Here is a 12,500-nt window from a genome sequence, read left to right on the forward strand (position 1 = left end):
TGTGTGTGTGTGTGTGTGTGTGTGTGTGTGTGTGTGTGCGTGCGTGCGTGCGTGCGTGCGTGCGTGCGTGCGTGCGTGCGTGCGTGCGTGCGTGCGTGCGTGCGTGCGTGCGTGCGTGCGTGCGTGCGTGCGTGCGTGCGTGCGTGCGTGCGTGCGTGTCGGTGTGTGTGTACAAATGAGGATGCATTCTTGCTTGTCATTCTGCTCTACATGTTGAGTGCTGTCACTAATTTAAAAGTGTCTTTGTGTGTGTGTGTGTGTGTGTGTGTGTGTGTGTGTGTGTGTGTGTGGTCAGTGTATTGTTTTAAATGAATAGATCATTTTCACCCTCAATTGTGTGCATCAGCTCAACAGTTAGGACTAAAAAAAATGAGTTTGTCAAAATGCAATCTAATACAGCACTTAATCCGGTTGTATTTACCTCCAATAACATCTAGTCTATATGTATCACCCCATGTGTCCTGCTCATTCTTTCCACTGCACATAATAGAAATGTCTTTAACATTAAGTTGTAGAACACTGTACCAGTACACTGTAAAGTCCTCAGAGTTCACTTAACTCTCAGAGTTGCAAATGGATGAGTTAACACTGAGGATTTTACTTTGGATATATAAACAGCCTGTTTAACCCATTAAAACTGGGAAAGCATCTGTGTCATTTTAGATTTGAGCTAAAAAGCATTATTTTATGCTTTGGCTATTCAAAAAGAGCAGATATACAAGCTCATAGCGCGTCACTGCGTGCTGTGCTACAATGAAAAAACATCACATGGATGCACCTGGGACGTATCATCAGTGTTGTAGCCTGGGGTCATAGGATGTATCGGGTCTCGCAACATACACCCTCACCCAGGTGACCCAGCCAGGGTTGATCAAGCCCCGACTTACGTCCCAGGTAGCTACCCACGGTCAGTCCTTAATAGGGAAAGACAGGGCCACTCAATACGCTTGTCCGAAACTACTCTGCCAGGAATGGGGGAGAGCGGAGGCTCTGGCACGTGGAGGGGCTAAGCTCTGTGGATGGCCTCCTGGCCGGGCTCCTCCTCCGTCTCACCAGGTCCAGGACCTGAGCGTTGCACCAGACTCCCCCGCTCCAAACATTTCATTCTGGTGTGATGGTGTCTTGGCCCGTGGTGGTACTGCAGGCTCCCTTGTGTCTTGCTTGAATGGTCCTCCTAAAGGCCTCACCGTGGATTTGTTGGGCTTCTTCCTCACGGAAGACACAGACTGGGGCGCCAACCCAAACTGCTCCCGGATCCCGTCTACATTCCGGCTGTCACCCGTCTTTCCGGTGGTCACCAATCTATTCCTGGTTGTCACGTAGTCTATAAATTCCTATGAGCCACTATAAATAGAATAACTATAACGAAAAAACATCACATGGATGCACCTGGGACGTACAGTATCATCAGTGTTGTAGCCTGGGGTCATAGGATGTTTCGGGTCTCGCAACATACACCCTCACCCAGGTGACCCAGCCAGGGTTGATCAAGCCCCGACTTACGTCCCAGGTAGCTACCCACGGTCAGTCCTAAATAGGGAAAGACAGGGCCACTCAATACGCTTGTCCGAAACTACTCTGCCAGGAATGGGGGAGAGCGGAGATAACAAGCTTGTTGATCTGCTATTTTTTTAAAACCTTGAAAAGTTGTGCAAATCTTTGAATATATGTATTATTGTAAAGTGAACAGTTTTTAACACAAATCTTTGCTTCCGGGGGTCCCCGGAACAAAACATTTTGAGATGGGGGTCCGTGGCCAAATACATATTATTTTGGGGGTCCTTGACATGAAAAAGCTTGAGCACCACTGATATTTATCATAATTATCAACATACGTTTTTCTGAAAACTGTTAGGATTTAGAATTTTGAATCTCAGGTCTTAATGGGGTAATTACACAGTATAACCTTTTTTTACGCCGTGTCTGTAACTCTGAGATTGTACAATTGGAACCATTTTGTACACTCTCAGAGTTTACACTGAGGCTTTTACAGAATGGATTGGGCTCCCAGACCCAGAGATAAAAAAATATATATATAATAATATTATAACATGGGGGTCTGTGTCCAAATGTATTATAAGTGGGGGTCCTGGAAATCAAAAAGCTTTAGAATCACCGTAATGGAACGGCCAAGGTTTTTCCATTAAAGTGCATGCTTACAATACACCAGAGGACATTAGATTATTCCTGTGTGGGACCCTGCCTGCACTATGAGCTAAGTGCAATAGATCAGGAGTGATGCATGCACTGTTGGCTGGGCCTGATTGATCGGACCTGACCGCAGCTCTGAGCTTAACCCATTCAAACCGGGAACGCATCTGTGTCATTTTAGATTTCTTTGGGCTATTCAAAAATAGCAGATATACAAGCTCATAGTGCGGCGCTCTGTGAAAATCTAGAAATTGTGTGCACATCTTTGAATGTATATATTTTGTGAACATTTGTAACTCAAATATTTACTTCTGGGGGTCCCTGGCACAAAACATCTTGAGATGGGGGTCCACGGCCAAATAGATATCTAAAAATGTTTTCTAAATCCTAACAGTATGTTGCTATATCAGTGATGCTCCAACTTTTCCAAGTCAAGGACCCCCAAAATAATATGTATTTGGCCGTGGACCCCCATCTCAAAATATATTGTTCCAGGGACCCCCCAGAAGCACAGCTCGGAGTTTGCTCGAAATGTTTGCTTTAATATATATTCAAAGATTTGCACACATTTTCCACGATTTTTCGAACAAATGGGCAGATCTACAAGCTCATATGAGCTTGTAGATCTGCTATTTTTGAATAACCAAAGAAATCTTAAAATGACACAGATGCGTTCCCGGTCTTAATGGGTTAATTGATAATGTCTCAGCTCAGTGCTCCGGCAGAGCAGAGGGAGGTTTCACAGCTCATGGAGGACAGCTGATGTACTAACTGAGATCCACTTAAACTGTAGGGTTGGGATCCGTCATGATTTTAACGATTCCGGCTCCTTAACGATTCCCTCTTAACGGTTCCGATTTCCTAACGGTTCCCTTTACACTTTACAGGTCTGTAAACTCTGAGAGTGTACAAATGGAACCGATTCCGGTCAATGTCGGATCCGGGTTCTGGATCCCAACCCTAATAAACTAATGACCTTTCTGCTGTCATGTTACGTTAAGTTTTTTTTGTTCTTTAGTTCGTTGGTTGGTTTCGTTTTCTGTCTCTCATCTTTTCTCTCACCCCTCTCTCTCTCTCTCTCTCTCTCTCTCTCTCTCTCTCTCTCTCTCTCTCTCTCTCTCTCTCTCTCTCTCTCTCTCTCTCTCTCTCTCTCTCCATCCAGCCTGAAGAGTTGACGGACATATTGGAGATCAGCAACATCGTCTTCACCAGTATGTTTGTGTTGGAGATGGTGTTCAAGCTGGTGGCCTTCGGCGTGTTCGGCTACATCAAGAACCCCTACAACATATTCGACAGCATCATCGTCATCATCAGGTATTATACTATATCCGCTGATAGTGCTCCTCCTGGTTCAACCAGTAAGTGTCTCAAAGTGGGGACTCCCAGGGGTCCTTTGCGGGGTACCAGGGGGCCCCCAGCTAAATTAGCTAAGTTAATGTAGCGTCACATTATTATTGTACACTTTGGCTATGCAAAAATAGCAGATCTACAAGCTCATACGCATGAGCTTGTAGATCTGCTTTTTTGAAAAATCTTGAAAATTTGCGCAAATCGTTGAATATATATATATATATATATTTTTAAAGCCAACGTTTTTTTTTTACTGAAATCTTTGCTTCTTGGGGTCCCTGGAACAAAATATTTTGAGATGGGGGTCCGTGGCCAAATACATAATAATTTTGGGGGTCCTTGACATGAAAAAGTTTGAGAACCACTGGTGTACCACAAACACTCCAACCCAAATCCAGTCAATCCCATCACATCTGTAACATCCGGACATCCGCACCGTTGCTCTGATCCGCATTGAACTTGGCACAAACACTGTTCAAGGGTCTGCCATGACAATAGTCACACCAGGGGCCATATCAGGGGCCCCCGGGGGCCCACAGGGACAGACCCCTGGGGTCTGGCATTAGAATCGTCACACCAAGAAACCTACATTGCATACATACAGGGAACTACAGCAGTGTTACAGCAGTGTTTAACAATGGCCTCAAATGGCTTCAAATGGCCAATGATCAGTGCAAAATAGGACTGGATTTGAACATCTAGTGTAATATAAATCCTCACAGCCCTATTCATAAAGTTGTTGTGCTTGTCGCTAGTTTACCAATCTGGGAACCCATCTGTTAGTGGAATCTGTCTCGAGAGATTATCCCAGAAAGCAGAAATGTCTCAAACAGCTGACCCTATAAAAGGTAGGAATATCCACCTTGTTGATTTGTCCTCTCTGGACAATGTGAGTCTGTGTCAAAGAGATATAAGGCAGAGAATATGTCCATACAGGAGTGCTAATTTAGAGGGTATAAATGTACATTTAGACCAGTGGTTCTCAACCTTTTCAGGCCGCAACCCCCCCAAATAATCATATTTGAACTGAGGACACCCCCACCCTGACAAGCACTTAGAATTGTAGGAATCACATTTAGTTTGACTCGGTTCCACAGATAAATATTGTGAAAATAGCTTTGCGAGGCGTTGTGGGGACCCCCATCTGGGGACCCCCCAGATGGGACCCCCCCAAAATCACGACCCACAAGTTGAGAACCACTTATTTAGACACTTTAAGAGTTACAAATGGATAAACTGACACTAAGGATTTTACTTGGCTTGTCATTTGCAGTTTCAGCAAGTCCCAACAAACTGCAACGGAACGATTTTGATTCTATTATCCGACACAGGTTCCGTTAATTCAATCTAAAAACATAATGTCAGGTTTTTAAATGCCCCGAGGTCTATTAGGGATGATTAGTTTTAGTAGTTATAGTACATCAGCACCTGCTTCACTGACAGTGAGGATATTATGACGGCGTTTAATTGGGTTTTAATAGGCTCGACAGCATGTTTCCCGGTTTTCATCAATGTCTGCAAGCGAGAGATCTATTTCTGCCTTAAAGCTGTAATCCTTGTTTTAATGAATAAAACCTTATTTGAGCCAATCCGTTACGGTAGAGTGCGTTAATACAGCAGCAGTACATCTGCAATGGCTTGAGGCGGTCTTCCCTACGCTTCCATTGAGTAATTTAGAGCCTTGTGTAGGATAGCACACCTACTGTTTGACAAGTAGCCCTGCTTGAAGCTCATAATCACAATATTTCCTCATGGCCAAGTAGTGATTCTCTCTTGGGGAGAACGGAATAAGTCACGGAAGACCAGTGGTGTAAAGTAACTAAGTATAACTTACTTTACTTGTAATAGAGTATTTCTACAGTGCAGTATTACTTAAAGGTAGGGTAAGTGATTTGCAATTATTCAAATAATTGCAAAATGGGTCTATGTTCTGATAGTGCTCGTTACTATAGAGTGTCCTGTCCATATAAAGAGTCTCCATGTCTCTCCAGCTCTTTATAAAACAGAAAATGTATTTTGTAGTTTTTTTTTTTTTTTTTGTAGTTTCATTTCCAATTTTATCCAACCAGGACAGAGAACTCAATCAGGATATAGATTAAACAAGTGAAATTGGAAGTGATGACACTAAGAAATGAGCAGACAAAATTTTAACTGGAACACTATACAAATTAAGCTTAAAAATGGGTACTTTCTCCTGATTGGCTGAGATTTTGACACCTACCGAAAAATGTATTTTCTGTTTATTAAAGAGCTGGAGAGACAGGGAGACATCTGTTACTGAACAAACACTCTATAGCAATGATTACTATCAGAATATAGTATTTTAACCTTTTAACAAAATACTTTTTGTTTTTACCAAATAATATCACTTACCCTACCTTTAAGTAAACCATGTGAGTACTTCTTCCAGAGACCCAGGTTGGAATCCCGGGTAGGACACAAAACGTCCAGATTGCAGCTTTAAATTGGATATACATGATAGGTAACAGGTCACACAAGATCATCCCACCTACTGGGTTTGTATTAAAAAATGATACCAACAGTGTACACACAGTAGGGCGCTCGGGTGGCACAGGTGTAAAGTTCCTGTTCACCACCATGGGGTTTGAATCGACGGCGGTGCATCCGGAAGCATCTGCATACGAACACAACAGGCTCTATGCACAGCAGCCTTATTGGAAGGAAATTGGGCTTCTTCATACTAATGAAGGCTCTGTTCCATTTCGTGTAGCACAGTGGTTCTCAAACTTTTTAATTTCAAGGACCCCTATAACTCTGAAAGTGTACAAATGATTTGTACACTCTCAGAGTTACAGTACACACCCGTAAGGGGCCATTTGGAACCCCCTCAAGGAACCATGAGGGTCCCTGGACCACACTTTGAGACCCACGGGTGTAGCAGAGTGTTTCCAGTGAGCCAACATGCACAATATCAGCACCCTGACTCTGTTTGAGCAGAATGGAACAGAGCCTTCATTAGCATCATCGGTAACACCTGTGAAGGAACTAAGGAATTTCTTCACAATATGGCTGCTGTGCATAGAGCCAATTGGCCGTGTTCAGGGGAGGGAGGGCGATGTTTGTCGCTGCGATAGCGGCTCCTGCGGCCCGGGGCGGCAATCTGTCAGCAGTGGGTGTTTGAACAGGAGGATTAGGATTAGAGATGCCACGTCCTCCCGCTGTCTCGTTGCTTGTAAGTGAGCCAGTACAATAGCAGTGGTGACACGAAAATGTGTGGCGAGGGTTAATTGCCATTTTGACTAAATTGGGAGAAAAAAGGGGTGACATTTATTAGCTAAAAAAACTACGCACATACATAGATAATCATGAAATTGGTCATGCAAAAGCTAAACATTGATATATTGATATGCAGATGAATAGAATACATATAATTACCCACTCTCATTAGTGAATCAGGCTCACAGTTCGTATCAATGCCCCCTCATTAGTTCGACGTTGGCATCACTTGGATTCGAAACTACTTCCTATTTGTACAGCATCTGCGTTCGAGACGCTCGCTCTGGGTTTCCCACAGTTCTGAAGCGTCCCGCGGGCACGAGAGGTTCCGTTTGTCAGCAGAACATTTGTCACAAGCCCCACTGGGAGCCATCTGGCCGGCTGTCTGCCTGTCACTCCGTTTGATGCGGCTCTCATCAGATCAATCGACAGCCACTCGGAGGGGAGAGTTGACAACTTGGCTCTCATCTAGTCAGCGTTGTACTCCAGATGGGATGTTGTAGTTGAATTTTGTGGAAATTCCCCCTAATATTACTCTATTCTCACAACGGAGCTGTCATGAAAATCTAATACTGTTCTCAGTGGTGGAAAAAGCACTCAGATATTTTACTTAAGTAAAATTTGCAATACCGCACTATAAAAATACTCTGTTACAAGTAAAAGGCCTGTGTTCAAAATGCTTCTTGAGCAAAAGTACAAAAGTATTGGTATCAAAATATGCTTAAAGTATCAAAAGTAAAAGTACTAAAATGTTTGAAAATAGCAGATCTACAAGCTCACAACGTTGTGAGTTTGTAGATCGGCTATTTTCAAATAGCCTTGGTATAAAATAGGCAAATAGGCAAAGTAACCAGTAACTAAAGTTTTCAAATAATTGTAAGTAAGTAAGTACATTTTATTTATATAGCACTTCTCACAGAGATGGCTCACAAAGTGCTATAGAGATTAAAACCAAAACAAGGTATTAAAATAGGTAGAACAGTAAAAAGCCTGTACAATAATCTCAAGTATACAGCAAATAATGATACAACCTGGACATAAAATCAAATAACATTTGCAAAAGCTTTTTCAAATAATAGCGTTTTAAGATTGTTCTTAAAAATGTCAACAGAGGCTGCCGTTCTCAAGGCATGTGGAAGAGCATTCCAAAGCTTGGCAGCTACAGCCCGAAAGGCTCTGTCACCTTTTGTAATTAAATTTGTGTTGGGAACTATTAATAGACCCTCTTCAGCAGACCTAAGGGCCCTCCCTGGCACATAACGTGGGACCAGGTCGGTTAGGTATTTCGGGGCCTGACCATGCAAAGCTCTGTAGGTGAGCACCAGGACCTTGAAATGGACCCTAAAATGTACCGGAAGCCAGTGTAAAGAGGCCAGGACTGGGGTGATGTGGCACCTTCTGCTGGACCTGGATAACAGTCTGGCAGCAGCATTCTGAATTAGCTGGAGGCGGTCCATGGTTGATTTATTGAGGCAGGTGAAGAGTGAGTTGCAATAATCAACTGTGAGGAGACAAATGCGTGGATAATCATCTCAAGTTCTGGGAGGGAGACAATTGACCTGAGTTTTGCAATGTTCCTACGGTGGAAGAAACATGTCCGGGTAACTGATTTGACGTGAGTGTCTAGATGCATGGACTGATCGAAAATAACACCAAGGTTTCTGAGGTTGGGGCGCACTTTGTCTCTGAGGGAACCAATACATTAGCATCAACCACCTTAGGAACAATGCTGTCAGGAGCAACAATAAGCAGCTCAAGGATAATTTAGCTGGAGGAAATTGTTTGACATCCAGGCCTTAATGGCAGACATACACTCAAGTAAAATGTTAAAATTAAAATCAGCAGGGCTCTTTGTGTTAAAAGAATAATACAATTGGATATCATCTGCATAAAAATGGTAGGACATGCCTTTAAAAGTACTGATAATGTGTCCTAGTGGTAGCATATAAAGTGCAAATAAGGTTGGTCCAAGGACTGAGCCCTGGGGGACACCACAGGAAAGGGGAACAGAATCTGACACATGTGGGCCCACTGCAACTGAGAACCGTCTACCTGTCAGGTAGGAGGCAAACCAGTCAAGGGCGGTCCCCGTGACCCCTATCCGATCCCTGAGCCTATCTATTAAAAAATTGTGATTAATTCTGTCAAAAGCAGCACTCATGTCAATTAGCACCAGGATAGAGCATTTTCCAACATCAGATGACATTAAAAGGTCATTGGTCACTTTAAGAAGAGCTGTCTCAGTGGAATGCATTTGTCTAAAACCAGATTGAAACTTATCTAAAATGTTGTGAGAATTTAAAACTGTTGAAAGTTGGTTAGCAACATATTTCTCTAAAATCTTGGAGATAAATGGAAGCTTAGAAATAGAGAAATAGGCCGGTAGTTGGTGTGTAGTGCAGGATCTAATCCATGCTTTTTTGTGGCGTTACAATGGCTGTTTTAAAATAGGAAGGGACATGGCCTGAAATCAGTGAGAGGTTAATAATGTTGAGTATAGAGGGGCCCATAGAGCTAAAAACATCCTTTAAAAGAGTGGTTGGAATCACATATAACTGGGCTGGAGGACATTTTCATGGTGCTCATAAGCTTGGTTAACTGATGGAGGGAAATGGGTGCAAAGTGGTTCAGGATTGACTGGTGGTTGGGGCCTATATGAGGGGTGGGAGTAGCGGGGGTTATGCCTGCCCTGATATTGACAACCTTGTTCACGAAAAAGTTAATGAAGTTATTGAAGTTATTGCAATCATTGACAGAGAAAACAGGAGGGTCGGGTGTTGGTGGACTGACAGATGTTATTGATAGTGTCGAAGAGGACTTTGAAGTTACGTTTACTGGATAAAATGAGTTTAGCAAAAAAGGCAGTTCTCGCAGCTTTAACCATAGAGTTAAAATCAATTAAAAGTGATTTAAGTTGTAAGCGGTGGACCTCAAGTTTAGAGGACTTCCACCGGCGCTCCATGCTTCTGCATTCGCGACGGAGGCAACGAATATCCTCATTTAGTTTTATTTAAAGTGCGAACAGTGCATTTAAAGGGAGCAACAACATCTAAAATTTTCTGAGCAGTGTAAGTTAAAGGAGTGTACTAAAACATCGATATCAATGTCTAAAAATTCTGCATTGACAATGGAGGATGGTACTAGACTGGTGTCAAAAGCAGCAGAGAACCTTTCAGCTGAGAGGCCATTTAACATGCGTGAGTGCTTTACTCGCGTTCCGGCTTGTAGTGGAGTAAAAGTACAATATTTGCCTCTGAGATGTAGTGGAGTAGAAGTAAAAGAACTGAAAACTGGAAATACTCCAGCAAAGTAAAAGTACCTCAAAATTGTACTTAAGTACATTACTTGAGTACATGTACTTAGTTACTTTACACCACTGACTGTAATGTATGGGGAGATGCATTGTATATGTACTTTTTTTAATTTATTGTGAAAACATAGTTTGTTTTAGTCATATACAGTGTACTGCTTGTACATAGAAGGTAGTGTTTTGTTCTCACATTGTGTCACACAGTCGTGAGCACATTATGAAGTATAGGGACATTCTTCAACGTAGCATTACTGTCTACTTACAGACACAGCTTGCTACAGTACAAGGAAACAAAGCCATTATATAGCAACGTATTACCACAGTGCTTGTGATTATAAATATTCACAGATTACATTACCGTGTCTATAAATGCATTGCCTCATGTGTGGCGGCAATAAACTGGCACACGCTCTGCAGACAACTATCCACTTCCACACAGGCACTAACGGAATATCCTATCAGCCCCTGAGTTTCCCCAAGTGTTGTGAGACACCTTACCCTAACCCTACGGCAGTGGTGTAAAGTAACTAAGTACATGTACTCAAGTACTGTACTTACAGTAAGTAAATTTTTTAAGTGTTTTTGCTATACTGGAATACTTCCAATTTTCAGTCATTTTACTTCTACTCCACTGCATTTCAGAGACAAATATTGTATTTTTACTCCACTACAATTATTGGAAAACTTTAGTTACTAGTTACTTTGTAGATTTTGATTATCATTGTGTGTGTGTGTGTGTGCGCGTGTGCGCGCATGTGTGTGTTTGTGTTGCTCAGGAACTCCAGGGAAGTAGACAAGGCAGATGGCCTAGTCATGGTCCTATCCTGTCTTTGTTGCTAACCCGTTCCCATGAGAGAGCTTTAAACCTCTAAGGCATGAATCAGAAGCTGCCAAAATGACTTTGAACATTGGGGCAACATGTGGTGCCAACCTGAGCTCCCTGCACAGCTGCCACTGCCACTTAGCGCCAGCTGTACCCATTCCTGCTCCTATGTGTCAAATGTTTCAGCCCCTCATTTGCCCCACCGAGGGTTCAATTAGGGGGGGGGTCCATGCCTCTGCATCTTTTTATTGGTGCTGGGGATATGTTATATCCCTGCTTCTGGTCATGCTGTATTAAATGGATGAACGTTTCTCTCAAACCCTCAAGCCCTGTGTGTTTTTTCTTTGGCAGTGTGTGGGAGATCGTGGGTCAGGCGGACGGCGGTCTGTCGGTTCTGCGGACGTTCCGTCTGCTGCGTGTCCTGAAGCTGGTCCGCTTCCTCCCGGCCCTGAGGAGACAGCTGGTGGTCCTGATGAAGACCATGGACAACGTGGCCACCTTCTGCATGCTGCTGATGCTCTTCATATTCACATTCAGGTATAAATACAATACAAGACCGCAAAACTTTACCTAACTTAAGACCGGGAAAAGCATCTGTCATTTTAGATTTGAACCACTTAAGCCGTTATTTTATACTTTGGCTATTCAAAAATAACAATGCAATTTTTGGAAAAATCTTGACATTTTTTAATATTTAAATAATACTACTAAATAATACTTTAAATATATATGTATGTTTTCAAGGGAACATTTTTAACTCCGATCTGTGCTTCTGGGAGTCCCTGGAACAACATATTTTGAGATGGGGGTCCGATTTTGGGGGTCCTTGACATGGAAAAGTTGGAGCACCACTGATATACTGTAGCAACATACGTTTTTTTTTTAAACTGTTAAGGTCCTTGCACACCGGGGCGAATTCTTCATGCGAATAAATACGTTTTTTTTTAAAACCTTATAAAGTCAATGCAAGCGTCCACATCAGTTTCGCGAAGCGAAAAAGCGTCTTTTAATTATTCGGAACGAGTCCGAATTTTGCGTATATTCGCATATTCGCCGGTGTGTAAGGACCTTTAGGATGTAGAAGACATTTGTAGAATATATATTCAAAGATTTGCACAAATGTTTTCAAAAATAGCAGATCTACAAGCTCATAGCGTGGCACTTGGTGCCGTGCTATGAGCTTGTAGAGCACACACACACACACACACACACACACACACACACACCGATCCACTCCAGTCGTAAACGTGTGTGTTTCCTGTGTGTTGTGTTCCATGCAGTATCCTGGGTATGCACCTGTTTGGCTGCAAGTTCAGCCTCCGCACAGAGAACGGAGACACCATCCCCGACCGCAAGAACTTTGACTCTCTGCTGTGGGCCATCGTCACTGTGTTTCAGGTCAGGGTTTTGTCTGTCTTGCCATGAATGAACCACCCTTAAAGCTGCAACATGTAGCTTTCCTGTTCTAACCTGGATTTGAGCCCGGGTCTCCCACGCAAGTGCTGAAAACTTCACTGAGCTGATAGAGCCTGCCTGCTTGCTCAGGGGATACTTTTTTTTGTTTAACCTCCAGGTAAAAATTTGTGTCAAACCAGAAACAGGCTTGTGTCAAAGGCTGTGTCCAACCTA

General features: G+C 42.9%; 1 protein-coding gene across 1 annotated transcript in view; it reads left to right on the top strand.

Annotated features, from left to right (window-relative positions):
- Positions 1-12,500, top strand: part of cacna1ha (calcium channel, voltage-dependent, T type, alpha 1H subunit a) — a 105,066-nt gene that overhangs the window by 47,715 nt on the left and 44,851 nt on the right. Inside the window, exons 11-13 of the mRNA XM_080446564.1 lie at positions 3,314-3,465; positions 11,223-11,408; positions 12,152-12,269. Coding sequence (XP_080302690.1) covers positions 3,314-3,465; positions 11,223-11,408; positions 12,152-12,269 — 456 coding nt within the window. The remainder of the gene's footprint in view (positions 1-3,313; positions 3,466-11,222; positions 11,409-12,151; positions 12,270-12,500) is intronic.

The sequence above is a fragment of the Gymnoscopelus braueri genome, assembly GCF_963280865.1.
Source record: "Gymnoscopelus braueri genome assembly, chromosome: 13".
Taxonomy (NCBI): Eukaryota; Metazoa; Chordata; class Actinopteri; order Myctophiformes; family Myctophidae; genus Gymnoscopelus; species Gymnoscopelus braueri.